We start from the raw sequence: 21,043 nt of genomic DNA, 5'->3' as shown, positions 1-21,043 counted from the left end.
TCGTCAAAAGAAGGTGGTTTTATATCATGTCTCTCAGTACATTCACACACAAAGACCTAAGCATTAATCTGACACATTCTTAAAGATTGGAGGATTAACTGCATAGCTAAAGCATGCACAAGTGGAAGTTTAGCTCAGGTGTAGAGAACCTTTCTAAAGTTAAGGACCACATTTCCACAGGTAAAAGTGGTTGAGGGCCTAAGCCAAGACTTCGTGTGATAACTTGCTCACAATGAAAGTATTAACAGTTTTTTAAACTTTTGTTTTGCAAATTAGGAGGCAATTTGGATTAACCTATGTGGATGGTGTTATTCCTTATCAAGTATATGGTCTAGTAGCTTTATAACTGTAACCCAAATTTATGGTGTGGAATTACTTGCCATAAATGTGCATTTGTATTGGTTCCATGAAGTGGGGTAAAAATATATCTAATACATAAAATACATATGAATCTATCCTTATGCTGAATCACACCATTAATCCATCTAGGCCAGGGCTCCATATGTTTGCTTGCCAGTGGCGAGTACCCTCTCCTGTAGGACAAACATGCCCACGCTTCCAGCAAAACCCCTGTTCATTGGAGACAAACTACCTCTCCTTTTCTCACTCACTTCCTGTGGAGGAAGGGAGAGATGGTTTTTCTCCTGTGAGTTGGGCTTTTGCCAGAACTGTCAGAAGAATCTTGCTGTTATTCTTGACTCCTGCAAAAACCCAAAGGGAAGGGAGAAAAAACTCTTTCCCCCCATCTCCCTCAAAATTCTTCATGCAAGAAAGAAGAGAAAGTCTAGTATTGCTGCTGTCCCCCCCTACTGCCCTGGCTCCAACATCATTGGTTCCCCCAGTTCTGCCAATTCTGCCTATTGTACCACTTACTGCTGCAACTTCCATTGTACCACCATCATCTGTCTCCATTGGTACTAATCTCCACTGCTCCTTCAGTAAAGGCTATAACTCACTCTTCAGTTCTTTCACTTGTACCAGGGTTCTCCACCCCTGTGGGTTCCATTCCTCTGGATCAGGAGTGGGGAACCTCTTTCAGCCCAAGGGTCGTATTCAGTTTTGGACAAGGTCCCAGGGGCCTGTTTCCAATGGTGAGCAGGACCAAAGGCAAAGGGGGTGGGACCAAAAATACAACCCCCACCCCCAGCATATTTTAAGCTTACAGCTCTTATTACCAACAACTAAGCCTTAGGAGAGGCATTTCAACTTTTTAGAATGGGGAAAAATACCACGCAAAGGCTGATAAACCACCAAATGATCAGTGGCTGGAGGAAAGGGGTGGGGCCAGGGGAAGGGAGCAAGACCATCTGGGGAAGCCTGGAGGACCAGATTTGGCCCCTGGGACTGAGGTTCCCAACCCCTGCTTTAGATCCTGCTTCAGTCCCATTCCATTCTTGCTGCAATCACTCTTTTATCCACCTGACTCCTCTTTGGACTCTGATTCACCTGACTCAGACTACTCTGATCAGGCTTCAGAGCCTTCTGCAAACTACCCCTTGGAGGACTCCAAGGCAAGCTTTTTCTTGGAAGATCTCCACTTATGCAGAATAATTTGTTGCAAAACTCTTGGGATCAAGATCCAACAAGCATTTACACCCATAGATGACCCTCTTTATAATTTTGTTCAACTAGAGCATGCCACCCCATTTGCCCTCTCCATGTTCTCATCCCTGGTTCAGGTGGCCAAGGAATTATAAGACGAACCGTCATAGAAACTTTATACCTCCCAGTGCCAGGAAACTGTGGATTGAGCGAAGAGGGGTGAGGAACTCATGGCCTTCCAAATGTTGTTGAATTACAACTCCCAGAATTCCTGACTATTTGCTATGCTGGCTGGGGCTGATGGGAACTGGAGCTCAACATCTGGAGGGCCACAGGTTTTCCAACTCTGGAATACAGCAACAAGGCTGTGAATTTCTCTTTAAACACCCTACTCCTAGCTCCCTGCTCATGAAACATACTTCTAAAACGGGAGCAAACAATAACATGTTGTCCCTACAGATAAAGAGGGCTGGAAGCTCAATGTTCTGGGGAAAACATTCTACACCACAGCCTTTCTCTAATTACATACTGCTAATTATTTAGCATATGTGGCCATGTCCATTTCCCTGGTTCTGGAGAGGCCCACGGGGACAGCCAGCTGGCTGTGAACAGGAGCTTGGAGCTTTCCAGGGAGCCCGGAGCTGTTGCTTCAGTGATAGCCTGGCTCAGGCTGAAAACTTCGACAGGAACTGGAGGTTCTGCCCTTTCTTTCTTTATAACATTTGTATCCCACTCTATATCATTACGTTTTCAGGGCAGCGACAAGATAAAATCAATTTAAACAGTATAAAACAATAAATCATTTAAACCGCTAAAAACATATTAAACCATTAAACAAGCTGATATCACTTAAAATCTAAAACAATAAAACAGTTAAAACAGTGTGCTACTTCAGGGAATGCATTTAGCCCTCAAAAGCTTTGGTAAAAAGCCATGGTTTTACTTGGCGGTGAAATAAAACCAATGTATGTGTTAATCGGGCCTCCAAGGGAAGGGCATTCCACAACCGGGGTGCCATAGCAGAGAAGGCCCTCTCCCACGTCCCACCATAGTGTCTGTCTTGCACTGGTGGGATGCAGAGGAGGGTCACTCCAACAGATCTCAGTCCTTAGGAAGGCATATACAGGGAGAGGCACTCCCTCAAATATTGAGGTCCCAAGCCCTGAACTTAGCCAAGGCCTGATCTAGGCAGGTGTCTACACAGGCTTCCCCTTCCTCACAAGTAGTTTCACATGAAGTAATCTCACAGTTAAGTGCCCAGGTAGCCTTTTGGAGCTAGCTGGGTACTTGGCTGGCATCCTTGAAGCTTCTGCCTGGCTCGCTGTCCCCTCTACTGTGACCCTGCGAACAATGAAGGGGAAAGCGATGTATCGATACAGTCCACTGGTGTGGAAACCTTTGATCCAGCTTCTGGAACACTGACATCCAAAGGCTCTGCAGGAATGGCTGATTCCTCAGGGTTGCTGGTAATACTGGGGTTTGTGGGGAGGGGAATTTGGTCCTTCAGCCATTCCTCCTCTTAGGAGACCTCCCCCAACAGCTTGCTACCATCACTGCCTTTAGAGAATGTCTCTTCTTTCGGTATCTACCAGATCAGCACCAACACCTTATTCAGGTGTTTTAGACTGAGTCTTCACGTTTGACTATGCAAATTAACACCTTCTGCCATCTAGTTAATTGACAGTTGAAATCTCAGCGCTACTCAGTAGCGCTAAGGGTGGTGTAGACAAACCAAAAATAAATGTTTGATCTGCATCAACAGACATCAAGAACATCTATTTTCCTATTTCCATCCATCTGTCCTCATCACCAGAAATTCATGCATTTTGTCAGCAGCTGGAGGCAACTGCTTTTGATACTACGTCCTACTCTTCGGCTTCTCCTCTGAATTATTTACACAATACATGGCTGTAATCACCACCTTTCTATGTTATCAGGACAGAGATGATACTATAATCTCCCTCATCTTTACGTTTCATCAGGTTCCACTTCATGATCCAGTGTCTCTTGGGCCTTATTGCCATGACTACATCACTCAGCTGCCCAACTCACTAGCAAATGCAGCCCAAATTCAATTAAAAATGCAGCCCAAACTGGTTTCTTGCTGTCTTTACTCCACTTTGTGACAGCCAATTGAAACAGCTACTACATCTAGAAGTTGTCCTCAGCTCTGGTCCAGTGGGCTCACCCATGTAATCTGCCTGTACTGCTTAATCCCCAAATGACAAGTCAACACAAATGACTCTATATTGGACTGAGAAGAACACTGCTGCACACTCACTGTCAAAGGGGAGTGGTCCCCTATGGAGCAGGAGATCCACATAAAGTATGTAGAGGCATTTGGCATCAAATGAGCTCTCTTCTTATTCCTGCTCCTTCTTGGAGTCCATGTAGTTCCCACAAACTCACACTTTTTCTTTGCTACTTGTGAAGCCTAAAGTCTCCTGGGACCACTGGCCTTATTTAACACCTAACACCAGTTTCAAAATGCAATGAATGCCAAATTACTGGAAACATCTTAATGCCCAAATAGCATGTTCAATTAAAGTAACCTAGTTGTCATCATCCTCACACAAATACATTTCATAATTTCACTTACTCTCATATATAAGGCCATTCAAATACCCACAGCCACTGGGTGCTATCATTTTGGGTTCTATAAGCCATGCTCCAAGCACAGCAAAACCATTGACTAAATGTTTTGGCTTCTACTTGGTATGTACCAAGTATGTACATCAGGGGATGGTGTCTCAAACAAGGCCTCCCATCAGTCAGCCTCCTGAGCCACCAGTATTCTGGTTCCATTGTCAGCTTGAGCTCTGTGGTTCATGGGCATCATCTAGGCTGCAGCAGCATCCTGTGTGAGCATCCAGTTAGCTGAGCCAATGATCTGTGGCCATCCCGACCAGGCTGCTGCTGAGGCAGGGAAGGGAAGGGAAGCACGGCCATTCTACTGACCCAGCTGTCTTTAGGTCTGCCCCAACTGCCACCTAACAGCAGCCATTCAATCAGACTGCAGCAGGAGAGAGATGAGAAGCATGTTCCCACCATCAGCTTGACTGAGAGGCCAGCTACATTTTGCTCCTCCTCTCCTTGAACTGTTTCCATTCCAGCTAGTCAGTATAAGAACTTTGTAACTAAGAACTAATGCCTGAGTTTTGCTTTTTTTCCCCTTCTCCCCACCAGTCTCTTTCCCTTTTGTGTCATGTCCTTTAGATTGTAAGCCTGAGGGCAGGGACTGTCTTATTATTAATCTATGAAAGCCACTCTGGGAGTCTTTTGGCACAAGAGCAGGGTAAAAATGCTTCAAATAAATAAGTTAGACAATCCCTGTCCACTGGGCCCTATAAAGCCCTAGTTTCAGAGCTTGCTCCTCAATTGGTGCCTTCTCCAAATTGCTGCCTTGGATCTTGACCTCTTCTTAGTTTTAACTATACACCTGGCAGCTCTGACCCTTCTTTGCTACTCTGGAACTCAATCCCTGCCGGTTTTTGATCATGAACCTGCTTCTGCCCCCCTTGGATTGACAATCAGCTCCCCTGGGACTGCCTGGCACCTGATGATTGCTGAAGTTTGACACTCCTTCAACATGCTTCATGTCTTCTATGTTAATGTAAGCTGAACATTAGGGTATAATGCAGAATGGGTATTCTTCCACCTCAGTACAACATACCACCCTCTCTATTCTGGTATTCTGCAGCTGCTGTGAAGTACTGGAAAAAGAAACTAGACAGATTACATCACATTAAGAAGTAGTCATAAATGCAAAGCTCTTAGGCCAGAAGTGCATCTTGCTTTCTTATCACAACAAGATGATATATGGATTTTGCCCAAAGGGAATTTAAGTGTATTGAAGCTTGACTTGGAGACAAAGCCTTAGGACAAAGAAAGAGATAGAGATGATGTAACACTATCTCTTTAGTTTCACATTCATAATAAGGTTTAGGAATATTAAGCTTTATCAATAATTTGGGGGATCCTTATTAGGAACTTTATCAATGTTCTTTCCCATTTAGATTTTGTTTTTTAAACTCATAAATGGAGGTAGAACCTCCTTGTCCCCAAGACAGTAATTTATTTTAGAGAGTGAAATATATCTTTGCGCCCCATCAAGTTCCTGAATCCAGAGAAGGAACTGACCCTACAGGAATAAGCTAAGAGTAGGAACAAAAGGGCCTAAGACAGAACGGAACACAATATTGACACTGTATTAAGAAACAGCTGAACTGGAGAACTGCACATTAATTGCTCCCAATCTCCTAAGCAGCTGACCCCAAAATTCTGTGGCTACTGTCAAGTCACACAGTTATGTGCACACAACCTTGACTGATTTCAGTAAGCAGGTAAGTAAAGAGTAGAGATCTTATGGCATAGAGCACTGGCTCCCACCTTGTGTTCCTGCTAGATCCTGTCACTTCCCCTTGCTTGCTGTTTGCTCTGGACCAAGACAGAAACCCTATTTGGTTTAGCCACAAATCTAAAAAAATAAATAGTATGTGCAAAAGGGGAGGAAAGGGGGGGAAAGGGTCAGTATTTTAGATTACCAGTCATTTCACATATGTACAGCTCTCAGAATTGTTGGCAACAGAAGAATACACTCATATTATGTTTTGGTTATGCTCTTGCAATAAGGAAGGGAGATCGTTATTTCAACAACTAACTGTAACCACCTTCTAGATTTCATTTATTCTGAGGGGTGACAAACCTGGGCCACTTTAACAGAATTCTGTGTTGATCCACCAGCATGATATTCTACCTTGAACTTTTTCACAAGTTCTTCAAATCTGTAAGAAATAACAGAGGGAAAGGCAGAGAAAGGGAGGAGAGAGAAAAGATAGTTACATTTTGCAATTTTTCACATTTAATGCCTTAATACAATTTAATAATATAGTAAGTTTGTATGACGTTTTGAAGCACTTTCCCTGATCTCACACGAATTGGATGCACAGTGTCCCTCACAAAAACATAATGCAATACAAGTTAATCGTGCAACTCTGCACATGTACAGGTGGCTGATGCAACCCTTCTTGAAACAGAATGGCTTGGGTAGAATGTAACACTAAACTATGTTTTAGCATTTCAATCTATCTATCTATCCATCCATCCATCCATCCATCCATCCATTTATTTATTTATTTATTACATTTATATCCCACCTTTTTTCCTCATTATGGAACCCAAGGCAGCATACATAATCCTCCTGTGAGGTGGGTTGGGCTGAGAGTCTGTGACTGGCCCAAAGTTACCCAGTGAGCTTCCATGGCCGAGTGGGGACTAGAATCCAGATCTCCTGACTCCCACTCCAACACTCTAGCCACTACACCACACTGGCTCTCATTACGTGAATGAGCCTTGGGCTTGTGCATTCCTCCCTCACCTCTCCTTAATCCAGTGCAGCCACAAGGAGATTGGAAGCTTTCATTTGCATTTTCAATTAGCCAGAGTTTATCATTACATCTGAACTCTAAACAATGACTAATCTTATGGTTTAGGGAAGTCTTCACTACCCTGGTGTCCTCCAGAAGTTTTGGAGTTCAACTCCCACATCAGCCCTAGCCAGCATGGCCAATGGTCAGGAATGCTGGGAGTTGTGGTCCAAAACATCTGAAGGGCATCAGGTTGGGGAAAGCTGATTTAGGCAGAAAAGCAACTTCATAAACTACAGTTTAAAGTTGTCTTGTTTCACTAAACCAGGAGTGAACAACTGCAGGAGGTCTGGGGGCCATTTTGCACCCCCACCCCCAGGCTGCACCTCCCATACACAGGTGCCAAAAACGGGGGGGGGGGGGAATAAAAAGATAAAAACAAAATGGTGTCCAGAGCTGCTGTATTAAATTGTAAATTATATAAGCAAATCATCCCAATTATGAAGCAAAATGGGAGAAGCAAAGGTACTGGCAAATTCAGCACACTGCTGCTTAGCCAATGAACGTGGCCAGGCTGAAGCCTAGTCCTAGCAGTAAAATGGCCATCACCAGCTCAAGAACTCATACAGAAGACATGGGGGGGGGGGTGCAAGGGGGAGAGATTAATTTTGTTTACCTGTGTTTGGGGGAAGGTTTGGAGAACAAGGAGAGGAAGGTGCTGCTGTGAGAGTTTTAAGAGAGGGAGGAAGCAGAGTAATGGAGAGAAAAAAGGGGAGAGGAGATATGCTGCTGCTGCTGTGTGTATCTGTGCCTCTGTGTGTGTGTGGAGTGGTGGTGGGAAGAACAGGTGGTGTGTTTGTGAAAGAAAGAATTCACATCAAAGAATAATTCATGAAGTATCTCATAGATTTCTGGGCCTTAAGAAACTAGGAAAAGGGACAGAGCAAATGCAGGCTGCTTACCTGTAACTGTAGTTCTTCGAGTGGTCATCTGTGCATTCATACATATGGGCTCTGTGCCTGTGCTGAGTCACATTTGGGAAGCTTCTATAGCTGAGGAATGTTTTGGCAGGAACCCTTCCCCCACCGTCCACTGCACATGTACCAGCAGGTTACAATCTGTTCCCTCAGTTCATTGAGACCGCCTAATGTGGCCTTGGACCCAAGGGAAACAATCATGCCTTGGTACCAAAATCGAATGCGACATTGACACCGAAGCGGGGATGGTGGGAGGGTTGTGTGAATGCACAGATGGCCACTCGAAGAATTACAGTTACAGCTAAGCAACCTGTATTTCTTCTTTGTGGACTCTGTGCATTGCTCATATGGGAGATTAACAAGCTCACTTACCAGAGGTGGGTAAGTGTCTTAAGCCAAGACTGATGATAGCACAGCTTGTCCAAAAGCACAGTCCAAACGTGCTTGAATGTCGAGTTTGTAGTGCTTCACAAACGTCGATAGTTTCGACCATACTGCTGCCCTGCACAAGTCCGACAGCGGTAAGCCTCTGGTGAAAGCTGTAGACGTGGCTACTGCTCGAGTGGAATGTGCTCCGAGGTGATGAGGAAGTTCCAATCCCGACAAATCATAGGCCAAGCCAATGGCTTGCACAATCCAGGAAGCCAGTCTTTTGGAGGAGATAGGACAGCCCCTTCAGACCCCGCAGGAACTGGAGAGCAGTAGGGTGAGTAAAAAGGGGGAAACCTTGAACTGGCCCCCTGTAACAAGGAAGAGCTGCTAGATAAACTCTTAAAAATGAAAGTTTTAAACCTTTTGGAAACAAACTATGTAGAAAAAAGAGAACATTCTCCAAAGAAGCCTGAAGAGGATCGAAAGCATGAAGATTGGCAAAGGACTGAAAGGACGACCACTTCGCAGCATAGGAACGACGGGTAGCTGGCTTCCTCGCTGCATCCAGAATCACCTGAACTCCAGGATGAACTCGAGGAGGAGTGATAACTGTTGGATCCTCCAAGCTGTGAGCTTCAATGTGTTGAGATCTGGGTGACGAATCCTGCCTCGGTCCCGAGATCTCAGGTCCGGATCCTGCGGAAGGTGGAGGAACAGTCTCCTCGATAGAAGAAGTAAAGTTGGGAACCATGGCTGTCTCAGCCACCAAGGAGCAATGAGAATCCAGTCCGTCCCATTGTGCGCTATCTTCTGCAGCACCCTGGAGAGGAAGGGAAATGGTGGAAACAGATAGAAAAGTTCTACCTGCCACTGAATCTGGAATGCATCATCCAGAGACAATCGAACGATCCCTGCTTTTTGTCAGGAGTGGTCTGGCAGCTTCTCCCAGTAGATTCCAAAAGCCAACTCAAGACACAGATGAAAGGATTTCTTTTCAAAGCTTTAATCCTTTTACAACTTAATGACTCTTTCAGATGCTAATCACCAGCGACTAAAGAAAGGAGCAGCAGGGTAGCCTAAGCTTCATGTAGTCAGTTGATCCCCGTTTGAAAGAGAGTCACTTGAAGACAGACCCAGAACTTATGGGCTAGGGAGAGATCCTCCCTCTTTCCCTTGGGTCCATGGGAGGCGGCCGTTGTTTGCGCACCAAATGGGCGCTACGCCTCCTTTCCGCGCCCTCCATCGCTCGTCGCTCTTTGCGTCTGCGTCAAGCGTCTAAGAAGCCCCCCTCCCGCATTCCCTCACTACCCGGGTCACTATCTATCTCTGGAATGCTGGCAGGAGGAATCTCTACCAGGTGCTGAGCCTGTGAGGGATGAGCTGGCCCCTCTCCCACGGATAGCTGTTCCTCCTCAGAATCCGAACTGCTCTGAGGCTCTCTGGGCTCAGTTTCCACCCTGACACTTTTGTACAGAAGTGGGTGCATACGGCGTTCACCAGAGTGTTGAACAAGTCTGTTGTTGGATGGCCCCAATCCTGGAAAAGGAGATCCAGAATACAAGCTGACATCTGCCACTCATGAGGAGAGTTGTACATTCGACTTAAAGTGTCTGCTAAGACATTGTCCTTTCCGGCAATATGAAGCACACGCAAGAGAATGCCTTGCTGAACTGCCCATTGAAAGATGTCCAACATGAGGTTGACAAATCGTGAAGAGTGTGTCCCGCCCTGCTTCTGGATGTGCCAGAAGACCAATATATTATCTGTCAGGATTTGCACATGTCTGCCATGAAGGTAAGGCTCAAAAGCACACATCGCTTTCCAAGTCACGAGAAACTAAAAAATGTATGTGGCATTTATTTTCTTTTGCAGACCATATGCCCTGAGTCTGCAACAGACCATAGTGGGCTCCCCATCCAGAAAGTGAGGCATCCGTTGCCAGGATTCGCGTAGGAGGCAGCTGGATGAAAGACATGCCCCGATCCAAGTTGTACGGCTGCATCCACCAAAGGAGGGACGTTAGCACCTCATTTGGGATCAAAAGGCGACAGCGCTGAGAATCCAAGCTGGAGTTGAAGCTTCAGAGCAGCCAATTTTGTAGTGGCCGCATCCAAAGTCTTGCCCATCTGTCAAGAATGAGGGTAGTAGAAGCCAAAGCCATGATGGCGAATCAGGTTGTCACGTACAAAGTAGCCACTTGGAAGCCGATTAGTTTTTGGCTCTTTCTCAGCCCGGCAGCTCAAGGCCACACTCTGTTCCGGCTAATTGGGAAAGTGATAACAGCCATGTCTGGTGGGAAGATTCAGCCTCCTTGGAAGGTGGAGTGGGGTGTCCTGGGACTGACTGGGGTGTTTCAAATCTGCCCGAGTTGCTAGGGCTGGGCAATAAAAAGGGGAGAAAAGAAGGGATGGGCATCTCTTCTTTTGCCCTGACGGTACCAGGGTGTGCTGCTGGTCAATGGCTATCCTGAGAGGCCCATACTTCGGTATGTATAGGATAGACTAGCTAGCTTTATTGTTTTGCTCCTGGGAGTGTGTGCTCCGGTGATTGGCATTTCTGGCTTTTGGGTATTGTAATCTTGCTTGTAATTTCCTGTACAACCTACCACTTCTCCCCTTTCCCTTCTCTTCCTTTCCCTTAATAAACTTTTATACAACTTCCAGTTGGTGTGGTGTGTCCTGGGTAACTTCAGTGCTAAATACAGGGCCTACTGGCTTGGGAGGGAAGCTACTGGGTAATCTTGGGAAGACTTGTGGCCGAGTTGGGCCTGGCCTACCTTGCAGGGTTGTTGGGGCAAGACCAACAATCCTTCACACCATCTGACAACTGAGACCGTAGCTGCCATGTGGCCCAATAGAACTTGGATGGTGCAGGTGGTGACTAAACAACGGGCGAAGACAGTCTCCGCAAGGGCAATTAATTGCTTTCGTTGATTTTGAGGAAGGTACACACGTGCAACTGTCAAATCCTGTAGTACTCCTATAAACTGGAGGCGTTGAGTCAGTTCCAGAGTTGACTTTTCTCTGTTGACATAAAGGCCCAATGTGCCCAGAAGGTTCAAAACAATCCTGATGGCACGACAAAGATCCTTCTTTGAATCCAAGACCAGGAGCCAATTGTCGAGGTAAGAATAAACCTCCATGTCTTGCAGCCTCAGGTACGCGCACATGACTGCCATGCACTTGGTAAAAACTCTTGGACCAGTCGCCAGGCTGAATGGCAGGACCCGAAACTGGAACATGTCGGTACCGATGACGAAAAGCAGGTACTGACGGTGCGTGTCCGCAATCACTATGTGGAAATACGTGTCCTTCAGGTCCACGGCGGCAAACCACACATCCTTTCGAAGGAGAGGGAGGATCATGGCCAAAGTGATCATTCTGAACCTTCTGGGATTGATGAACTTGTCCAATTTCCTTAAGTCCATGATAGGGCAAAGGCCTCCGTCCCATTTCAGTATGGTGCACTACCGGGAGAAGAAACTGTTGTCCAGCTGGAATGGAATGACTATCTGAATAGCTCCCTTTTGGAGCAGGGTGGATGTCTCCAGAAGAAGGGTTTGCGATGGTGATGTGACGCAAACAGTCCCTGGGGGGGAAGAGTGTGAAACTCTATCATATAACCCCAAGCAATTATGTCCAACACCCAGGTGTCTGATGTTATTATCTTCCAGGTTAGTAGGAAGCGTGTCAGAACACATCTGAAAAGAGGGGTGGGTGGGAAGAATGGGAGTAATGAACGTCGGTGAGTCAAAGTCGATGCTTTGAGGATGAGTCGATCCTGCTGTGGTCCTGATGAAACTTCGCAGTCAAAGTAGGCTGTTTCTTCTGGAGTTGAGTAGGTTGGTAATGTTGGTACCAGTCCAACTGTTGTTTAGTCGTGTATGGCTGGGGCCGAAACCACCTGCAACTCCTGTACTTTTGCTGTACTGGTTGAGGACCCAGGCCCATCTTACTGGCGGTTGTCTTCGCTTTCTAAACAGAGTCCATCTGCTCGTCCATCTTTGAATTGAAGAGCCCTTCTCCATCAAAAGGAAGGTCTTCTGTTGGGGACCTAGCTTCAGGAGTCAATCCCGCAGACCTCAGCCAGGCATGTTTCCTCTGAGGGCAATGGAACCAACCATCTATTTGGCACTACAATCTGCACCATGCCTCGAGGTATTAATCTGCTGCCTCGATAGTTTGACAGCTTCGGCATAGAAGACCTTGGCAAGTTCCTTTTGATCCTCTGGGAGGCAGGCACAAAGGGAGCCCATCTTCTCCCACAAGAATATCTGATACCTGACCATCATGGCTTGGTAATTGGCCACTCAGAGCCCTAAAGCAGCAGTGGAGTACATTCTCCTACCCAGGAGGTCTAACCTTCTCACTTTTTTATCAACAGTTGATGCACGAGATTTCTGCAATCGACCTTGCTTTGATTCCACGATGATGGAATTGGGGCACGGATGTTATAAGCCCTCGGGCCTGTAACCTGAGTAACCAGTAGTTTTAGAGAGACTTAGAGATCCATAATGCTCTTTGCTTAAGCCCAATTTCCTTGCTAGGGGGCCTCTGAGCTTGTAAGATGAATCAAAGGTTGATATCACCGCCACAGCATATTCCATACTAGCAAGCTGTGAACCGTTTATCTTATCAGGGCTGGGGAAATGCCTGAGAAGTGAGGTTATGTTTACAGGTGTCTGTGCTAGGAAAGTTATAATTGTTTCCCCTCTGACATGGGGCTGTTAGTCTATGCTGGGAAAGCTGCAGATGAAAGCTAATTAATGCTTGCTGCTGTCATGCTGCTTCAATGCTAACATGTATGGTATAAGACCCATTTTACCCCTTGGCTCTTGGTTCAGAGAAGCTGTCTGATCCAACCATTGGGTATGCCTGCGTGCTGTAAGTACTCAATGAAGTCTCCTTGTAAGTAAACCTGGATCTGGCTTATCACTTCCGCAGCACCTCCAAACCTTAGCAGCCCATGGCTGGGGCATACAGATAAATGTAAATACAGGAACGCCACATCCTTCTCCTGCACCTTATAAAGGGATTCAAGGTGCTTAGCCGTTGGAGCCATGGAGGAGGGGGCCTTCCAAGAGTGTTGGATGGTCTGTAGAAGGGTCAGGAGAAAAGGCACCGCTACTGGTTTCAACAACTCTGTGTGGACTGTGTCGAAAACGGGGTCCTGTATATGCTGCTCCGGTTGATGTACTTTGATGCCCAAGGAATGCACCATTCTGCTGACCTCCTCAGCAAAGTTAAACATATCCTCAGAGGGGGACGCCCCATCATGGGAGCCCACTACATCATCTGGAAATGGAATGGATGGTGGGACAGATGAGTAGAAAGAGGAATCTGACTGGTGGTCATCAGCGGAGTCATGGTGCAAAGTTGTTCGTGGTACATGGTCTGTTGATGAAATCGGTTGTGGAACCAAAGTCGGGACCGAGTGCACCGATTTAGATGGGTCTGCTTGGCTCCTCAGCAGCGAAGAGGAACGAGGTGGCATGGGTGGAGGCACCAGGAATTCATCCCTCTCAGGAGGATGGGACACAGTCCTCGGTGGAAGAGGCTGATACCGAGGGGAGCACGGGGCAGCATACTTGGAGTGCTCTGAAAAATTCTCGATCCCGAGCAGCACGCCATTAGTCAAAATGGTAAGGCTGTTACAGAGGGTAAGACCATTCCGAACACCTGTCCCAATTGCCTTGGGGAGATCTTGATTTGTCCCTGCAGTGAAGGTTGAAATGGTGATCCCGGTAAGGAGAACGACATGACCCCAAATGGAACCAATGCTCTCAATCCCAAGGAGAGGACGGGAGACGGCGACTTGGGGATTCATGCCTCAATGGTGATTAACGGTCTCCTGTTGGAGAAATCTCTCAATTCTGAGAGACTGGTAATAGAGGGGAAAATTCCAGAATTTCACCCTCGGACATGGTCGACACTGCTTGGTGACTGGAGCGGCAGGTGCCAATGATACTACATGAACTGTCGAGTTCAGCAACGGAGGAGGTGCTGGGATTGTTGGTTTTGAAGGTTTTTCAGCAACCTTCTTTTTCTTATGCTTTTTCAGGCCATTCGATCCCAACTTTGGAATCTTTGCCTTTTTCATGACTTTTCTCATGACTGAGAGTGCTAAGGAGCACCCTGGGGTTGGAGGAGCAGCCTGTTTGACTGAGGTAGTCGGACAAGGAAACTTCGGCTTGGACAAAGACAAAGTTGCCTCAAGTTTGTCGCTTGTAGAGGACCCTGCAGTGTTTTTTGGGTCTGTAGTCAACAATGCTCTCCTCCACAGCTCTGCTTTAAGTCTGTCTGCTCTGTTCTTTCGTGCTTGTTTAGTAAATGATTGGCACAGGGAGCAGGAATCAGGGAGGTGTCCTTCACCCAGGCAAAAAAGGAAGAGGAACAAGGGTCGGTGGGGGGCAACTTACTCCAACACTTGACACACTTTTGAAAAGGTGCCTTTGTGGCCATAAGATGGCACCGCAGCCACAGTTGAGAGGCGGATGAACGACAAAGACAACAAAAGAATGATGACGATGAGAGAGATGACGAGGAAGACGACAAGGAAGACAAATGACAACAAATATAACAATAAGTCCACAGCAACAGCAAGGAATGCTGCATTTCTCTTTCTAGCAGAGAGGAAGCTCCAAAGAAGACTATCCACTATGGTGGTCGAAAGAGAACTGAGGGAACGGGTGGGAACCCGCTGGGACATGCACAGAGGCCGGTGCGGGAAGGGTTCCTGCCAAAACGTTCCTCAGCTATAGCAGCTTTCCAAATGAGACTCAGCACAGGTGCAGAGCCCATGAATGTGATGAACACAGACCACGAAGAAGAATTCCTAGTTCTGTATTATTTTTAACATAGTATAAAAGAGGTAGTATTTAATTAAAAGCATGCTGGAATAAAACAGTCTGAACTGCTTAACAAAAGGCAGGCAGTGATGGGGCCCAGTGTACCTCCCTGGGGAGGCCATTCAACAATCTGGGTGTCACAACTGAGAAACCACACACACTTCACTCCTTGTGCCCATTTGCTACACCTCAGATGGCAACGGAACATGGAATAGGCCCTCCAAAGTAGAGTGGCATCCTTGAGCAGGAGGTAGTTCCAGAGATAACCTGATCTCAGACTATGTTTCACACACATCCAAATGGGACTTAGGGGGGTTCAGCTTTGCAACCTTGGGGTATTCCTGAATCCAACGATTCTCCTGGATGCTCTCTTCTCCTGATGGTGTTGGCCAGTGGTGCCCAACTTGGAGAAATCAGACTTGGCCTCCACACCCTAATCACCACCAGGCTGGATTAGTGTAATTTATTCTACTTGAGACTACCCATGAAGACAATTCAAAAACTTCAGTTGGGCAAAATGCAGGGCAGGAGATCAAAACTCTGACTTTTTAGCAACTTTGCTGGTTACCAGTTTGATTCTTTCATATCTTTACCCAGATCATCAGATTCCCCCAACCAACAGTTACTCCATTGTGCTTTGATTCAGCTTCACCTTGTACATTCCATTCAATCCAAAACTACCCCAAACACCTGTTCAGAATTTCCACTGCTTCCCCATGATCAGTCAATGTCAAGGAGACACGGGGGGGAGGGGGGAGAGAGATGTCAGATTTTGACACCCAAGTCCAAATCTCCAGATGACCTCACCCAGTGGTTTCATGCAGATGTTAAACAGTGTAGGGAACAAGATGGAGCACTTCATAAGCCAAAGGCCACAAGGTTGAGCAGTAGTCCCCCATGTCCACCATTTGGTAGTTACCCTTAATGAAGTACAAGAACTGCTGCAAAGCAGTATTTCCCAGCCATCCAGTCAGAGAGATTTGGATTCTGGGACCATGGGCTATACTTCCTGGAAGATGGGCTGTTGGCAAGGGACACGTTGCACCTCACAAAGGATGGGAAGAATGTGTTTGGCCACAGCATGAAGAACTTCATCAGGAGGGCTTTAAACTGAATCCTACGGGGAAGGGAGATGTAAAGTTGGGGGTAACAATGGACGAAGGCTCATGCACCGCAACAGAGACAGCAGCTCTAATAGCGCCCAATAATAGTCTTCAGACACATGTAGGAAGAAAGACAGACTATGAAGCACATGGTCTTCGATGTCGATATACTAATGCCCAGAGTATGGGAAACAAACAGAACGAACTTGAACTCTTAACACAGGAGGGAAATTATGACTTGATAGGTGTAACTGAGACTCGGTGGGATGACTCCCATGACTGGAATACAGCAACTGAAGGATATAACTTGTTCAAAAAGAACAGGAGGAACAGAAAGGGAGGTGGGGTTGCACTGTACATGAAAAATACATATCTCTCCACAGAAATACAGGAGGATGAACTTGGTAGCCCCATCGAGAGCATCTGGATCAAAATAAATGGAGCCAAGAATAAAAGGAACCTGATGGGCGGAGTCTACTACCAGCCACCCAATCAAGGAGAAGATGAGGATGAAGTTTTTGAAAAGCAAATAGCCAATGTTTCAAGGAAGCATGATGTAGCAGTAATGGGGGACTTCAATTTCCCCAATATTTGTTGGGAGACAAATTCTGCAAAACATGGCCCCTCCAGGAAATTCCTGACTTGTGTGGCAGATAACTTCCTCCCACTGAAAGTAGAGGAAGGAACTAGAGGATCGGCTATCCTTGACTTGATCCTAGCCAAAAGTGATGACTTAGTGGATAAAGCAGCAGTTACAGGAGCTCTGGGGGAAAGCGACCATGTTGTACTTGAGTTCTTGGTTCTAAGGGAAGCAAAAGCCGAGGGTAGCCAAACTCGTACCCTGGAGTTTAGGAAAGCTGATTTTAATAAACTCAGAACAATGATCAGTAAGGTCCCATGGCAAGCGACTCTTAACGAGAAAAGGAGTCCAAGATGGGTGGGAGCTTTTAATAAAGGAAATTCTCAAGGCACAATTACAAACCATTCCAACAAGAAGAAAAGATGGAAGACAACAGAAGAAGCCAATGTGGCTTCACAAAAAGCTTAGAGAGGACCTGAAAACAAAAAAGGACACATATAGGAAGTGGAAAGAAGGCCAAGTAACAAAGGAAGAGTACAGGCAGGTAGCACAGAATTGCAGGGATGGCGTCAGGAAGGCTAAAGCTGAGAACGAGCTGAGGTTAGCGAGGGATCCTAAAGGCAACAAAAACGCTTTCTTCAGCTACATGCATAGTAAAAGGCAGAGGAAAGAAATGGTGGTTCAGCTATTAAATAAGGAGGGCAAAATGACAACAGATGACAAAGAAAAGGCAGAGGTGCTCAATTCCTACTATGGCTCAGTCTTCTCCCAAAAGAGGATCTATGACCCCCCTGGCAAAGGCGAAGTACAGGCTGAAGGGGCAAGATTGTAGCTTGAGATCGATAGGCATATGGTCAAGAAACACCTAATTACTTTGAATGAGTTCAAATCTCCAGGGCCAGATGAACTGCATCCTAGAGTCATAAAGGAACTGGCAGAAGAACTGTCAGAACCACTGCCTATTCTCTTTGAGCAATCATGGAGGACGGGTAAAGTGCCAGATGACTGAAGGAGGGCTAATGTTGTCACTATTTTCAAAAAGGGTAAAAAGGAGGAACCTGGGAACTACAGAACAGTCAGCCTGACATCAATCCCTGGGGAATTGATGGAGCAGATGATAAAGCAATCCATCTGTAAGCACCTGGAAAACAATGTAGTGATTACTCGAAGCCAACATGGATTTGTCAAGAACAAATCCTGCCAGACGAATCTGATCTCATTTTTTGATCAAGTAAACTCCCTTGTAGACCGTGGGAATGCTGTAGACATCATATACCTCAACTTCAGCAAAGCTTTCGACAAAGTGCCCCATGATCTCCTGATGAGCAAACTAGCTCAAAGTGGGCTAGATGAAACAACGATCCGGTGGATCCACAGTTAGCTACAGAATCGGACTCAAAGAGTGCTTATCAGTGGGACCTTCTCAAATTGGGGAGAGGTAACTAGTGGGGTACTGCAGGGCTCAGTCCTGGGCCCAGTGCTCTTCAACATTGTTATGAATGACTTGGAGGAGGAGGTGCAGGGAATGCTGATCCAATTTGCAGATGACACAAAATTGGGCAGGATAGCTAATACCTTGGAAGACAGAAACAAAATTCAAAGTGATCTTGATAGACTGGAGTGCTGGGCAGAAAACAACAGAATGACATTTAGTAGCGATAAATGCCAAGTTCTGCACCTAGGAAAAAGAAACCAAATGCACAGTTACAAGATGAGCGATACGTGGCTCAACAACACTACAAGCGAGAAGGATCTTGGAATTGTTGTCGATCACAAGCTGAATATGAGCCAACAATGGGATGTGGCTGCAAAAAAGGCAAATGCTATTTGGGGCTGCATTAATAGAAGCATCGCTTCCAAATCCCGGGAAGTACTAGTTCCCCTCTACTCAGCACTGGTTAGGCCTCATCTGGAGTACTGTGTCCAGTTCTGGGCACCACACTTGAAGAAGGATGCAGACAAACTGGAGAGGGTTCAGAGGAGGGCAACAAAGATGATCAGGGGACTTGAAACAAAGCCCCATGAGAAGACACTGAAAGAACTGGGCATGGTTAGCCTTGAGAAGAGAAGACTGATATGATAGCGCTCTTCAAGTACTTGAAAGGTTGTCACAGAGAGGAAGGCCAGGATCTCTTCTCCATCATCCCAGACTGCAGGACATGGAATAATGGGCTCAAGTTACAGGAAGCCAGATTCCGGCTGAACATCAGGAAAAACTTCCTGACTGTTAGAACAATACAACAATGGAACCAATGACCTAGGGAGGTGGTGGGCTCTCCCACACTGGAGGCATTCAAGACGAGGCTGAATAGCCATCTGTCAGGGATGCTCTGACTTGGATTCCTGCATTGAGCAGGGGGTTGGACTCGATGGCCTTGTAGGCCCCTTCCAACCCTACTATTCTATGATTCTATGACCCAGTCAAATACCATAGTAATGAAAGCTGCTGAGGAGTATCAATAGGGTCACATTCCCCCTGCTTATCCTAATGAATGAGTGAATCCTGATGAGGTTCATCTACCAGAACAACCAAGGCCATTCCAGTCCCATATCTGGGCTGGAAGTCAGAATAGAAAAGATCAAAGAAATCAATTTTATCCAGGACAGCCTGGAGCTGGCTTGCCACTACATGCTCAAGTTAATTGTGAAAAGGATAAATTTAAATGGAAAGGCATTGAGATGTGTCAAGCAATGCCCCACCCAGTTACATTGTGTGATCCCTACACAACACGCACATGGAAATGGACATACAAACCAGGGTCTTACATTTACACTGGAAACTGCTCTCAGTGTCATTCTTGTCCCTACGAATCTAACCAGAAACTCACAAGGTCACGTTACAAGTACTCTAAGGATTACAACATCACATAGCCTAAAAAATTGTTAAGCTGAATATGCATTGTACAAGTATAACAACAACACCACAGAACATATTTCACTAAGTCCTCCATCCTCTCAAGGCAGTCTTTTCAAGGTATTCCCAGATCTAGCGAAGGGGTTTTCACACTGGGCAGTTGGGATGTAACAATAAACCACAGTTGTTACGAGAACAAGAGTAGCTTCACACAGGGTTCACCTGACTCCAGAGCAACTTTAAGGAGTTTGGAAGCTTTTGCTTCCATTTTGATTGTCCAAGTTTGGAGAATCATCCGAATCTGAACAAGCTGCAGTTAATCTTAACTACAGTTAGTGGAAATGAGCAAACTTGAAACTGTGGAATATGAAGCTTGCTTGTTTTCAGTGACCATAGTTAAGATTAAGATTAATCATAGTTTAGATTTTCAAACAATATGCTAAATTGCAGTTAATCTAAAATGGAAGTGGGAGCTCCTAATCTCCTTATGGCTGCACTTCGGGAGAGGGTAGCATGCAAGCCCAGGGGGAGGCTACGCTCATTATCACAATGCTAAAACATGGTTTAGTGTTAAGTCCAAACACAGACAATGTAACATAAATACAAGTTGCATATCTGATCATGTGGAGGTTGAATTCCAAAGATGTTCAACTCCCATAAACACCTAAAACTATTTCCCACAAGGGCAAGGTTTTGATCTCAAACTAGTGGTAACAAGGCTTATTCCTATAATTTTATCAATATCTGCTGAATTATTGAGAGCCAGTGTGGTGTAGCGGCTAGAGTGTTGGACTGGGAGCCGGGAAATCCGGGTTCTAGTCCCTACTCAGCCATGGAAGCTCACTGGGTGACTCTGGGCCTGTCACAGACTCTCAGCCCAGACTACCTCACAGGTTTGTTGTTGTGAGGATAAAATAGAGAGGAGGAGGAAAATGTATGCTGCCTTGGGTTCCTTGCAAGAGGAAAAAAGGCAGGATATAAATGCAATAAATAAATAAATACATACATACATACACAAGTGCCAGACCATTCTGAATAATTTCCCACAATATTATTAAAACTACCAAACTGAAATTTTTGGAGCAGCATCTGCCCATAAAAGGAGCTATTTTGTCTGTTGTAGCAACATGTTGTGGCATCTAAATCCTTTTGAAGATTGGAATTCAGCAATGAGGGTTATTAGGCCTACAGCTAAACTAAATGTTATTTCAATTTTGTTGTTTTGCTTCTGGATTTCTGGCCCTTATTGCCTGAATATTAGTTCCTTTTCATTCTCCTTGTATTTTGTGACAGAAGAGGAGTAGTATCTTTCATCTATTTTAGTGTGTTTCATTGTTCAGGTATTTAGATTTATGTAAGCTGCTTTACTTCCCCTCCTCACACACACACACACACACACACC

The 21,043-nt window shown here is 45.8% G+C and overlaps 1 protein-coding gene across 3 annotated transcripts in view; it reads right to left on the bottom strand.

Annotated features, from left to right (window-relative positions):
• ADK (adenosine kinase) overlaps positions 1 to 21,043 on the bottom strand; it is a 532,303-nt gene that overhangs the window by 328,368 nt on the left and 182,892 nt on the right. For all 3 annotated transcript variants that reach the window (XM_084845185.1, XM_084845186.1, XM_084845187.1), the window contains one exon: positions 6,248 to 6,326. In XM_084845185.1, the coding sequence (XP_084701311.1) occupies positions 6,248 to 6,326 (79 nt within the window). The remainder of the gene's footprint in view (positions 1 to 6,247; positions 6,327 to 21,043) is intronic.

This window comes from Heloderma suspectum, chromosome 3 (genome assembly GCF_057233095.1).
Source record: "Heloderma suspectum isolate Gila_16-S chromosome 3, 16-S_ref, whole genome shotgun sequence".
NCBI classification, from domain to species: domain Eukaryota; kingdom Metazoa; phylum Chordata; class Lepidosauria; order Squamata; family Helodermatidae; genus Heloderma; species Heloderma suspectum.
Note: the sequence above shows the minus strand (reverse complement) of the source record. Positions and strands in the feature narration are given on the sequence as shown.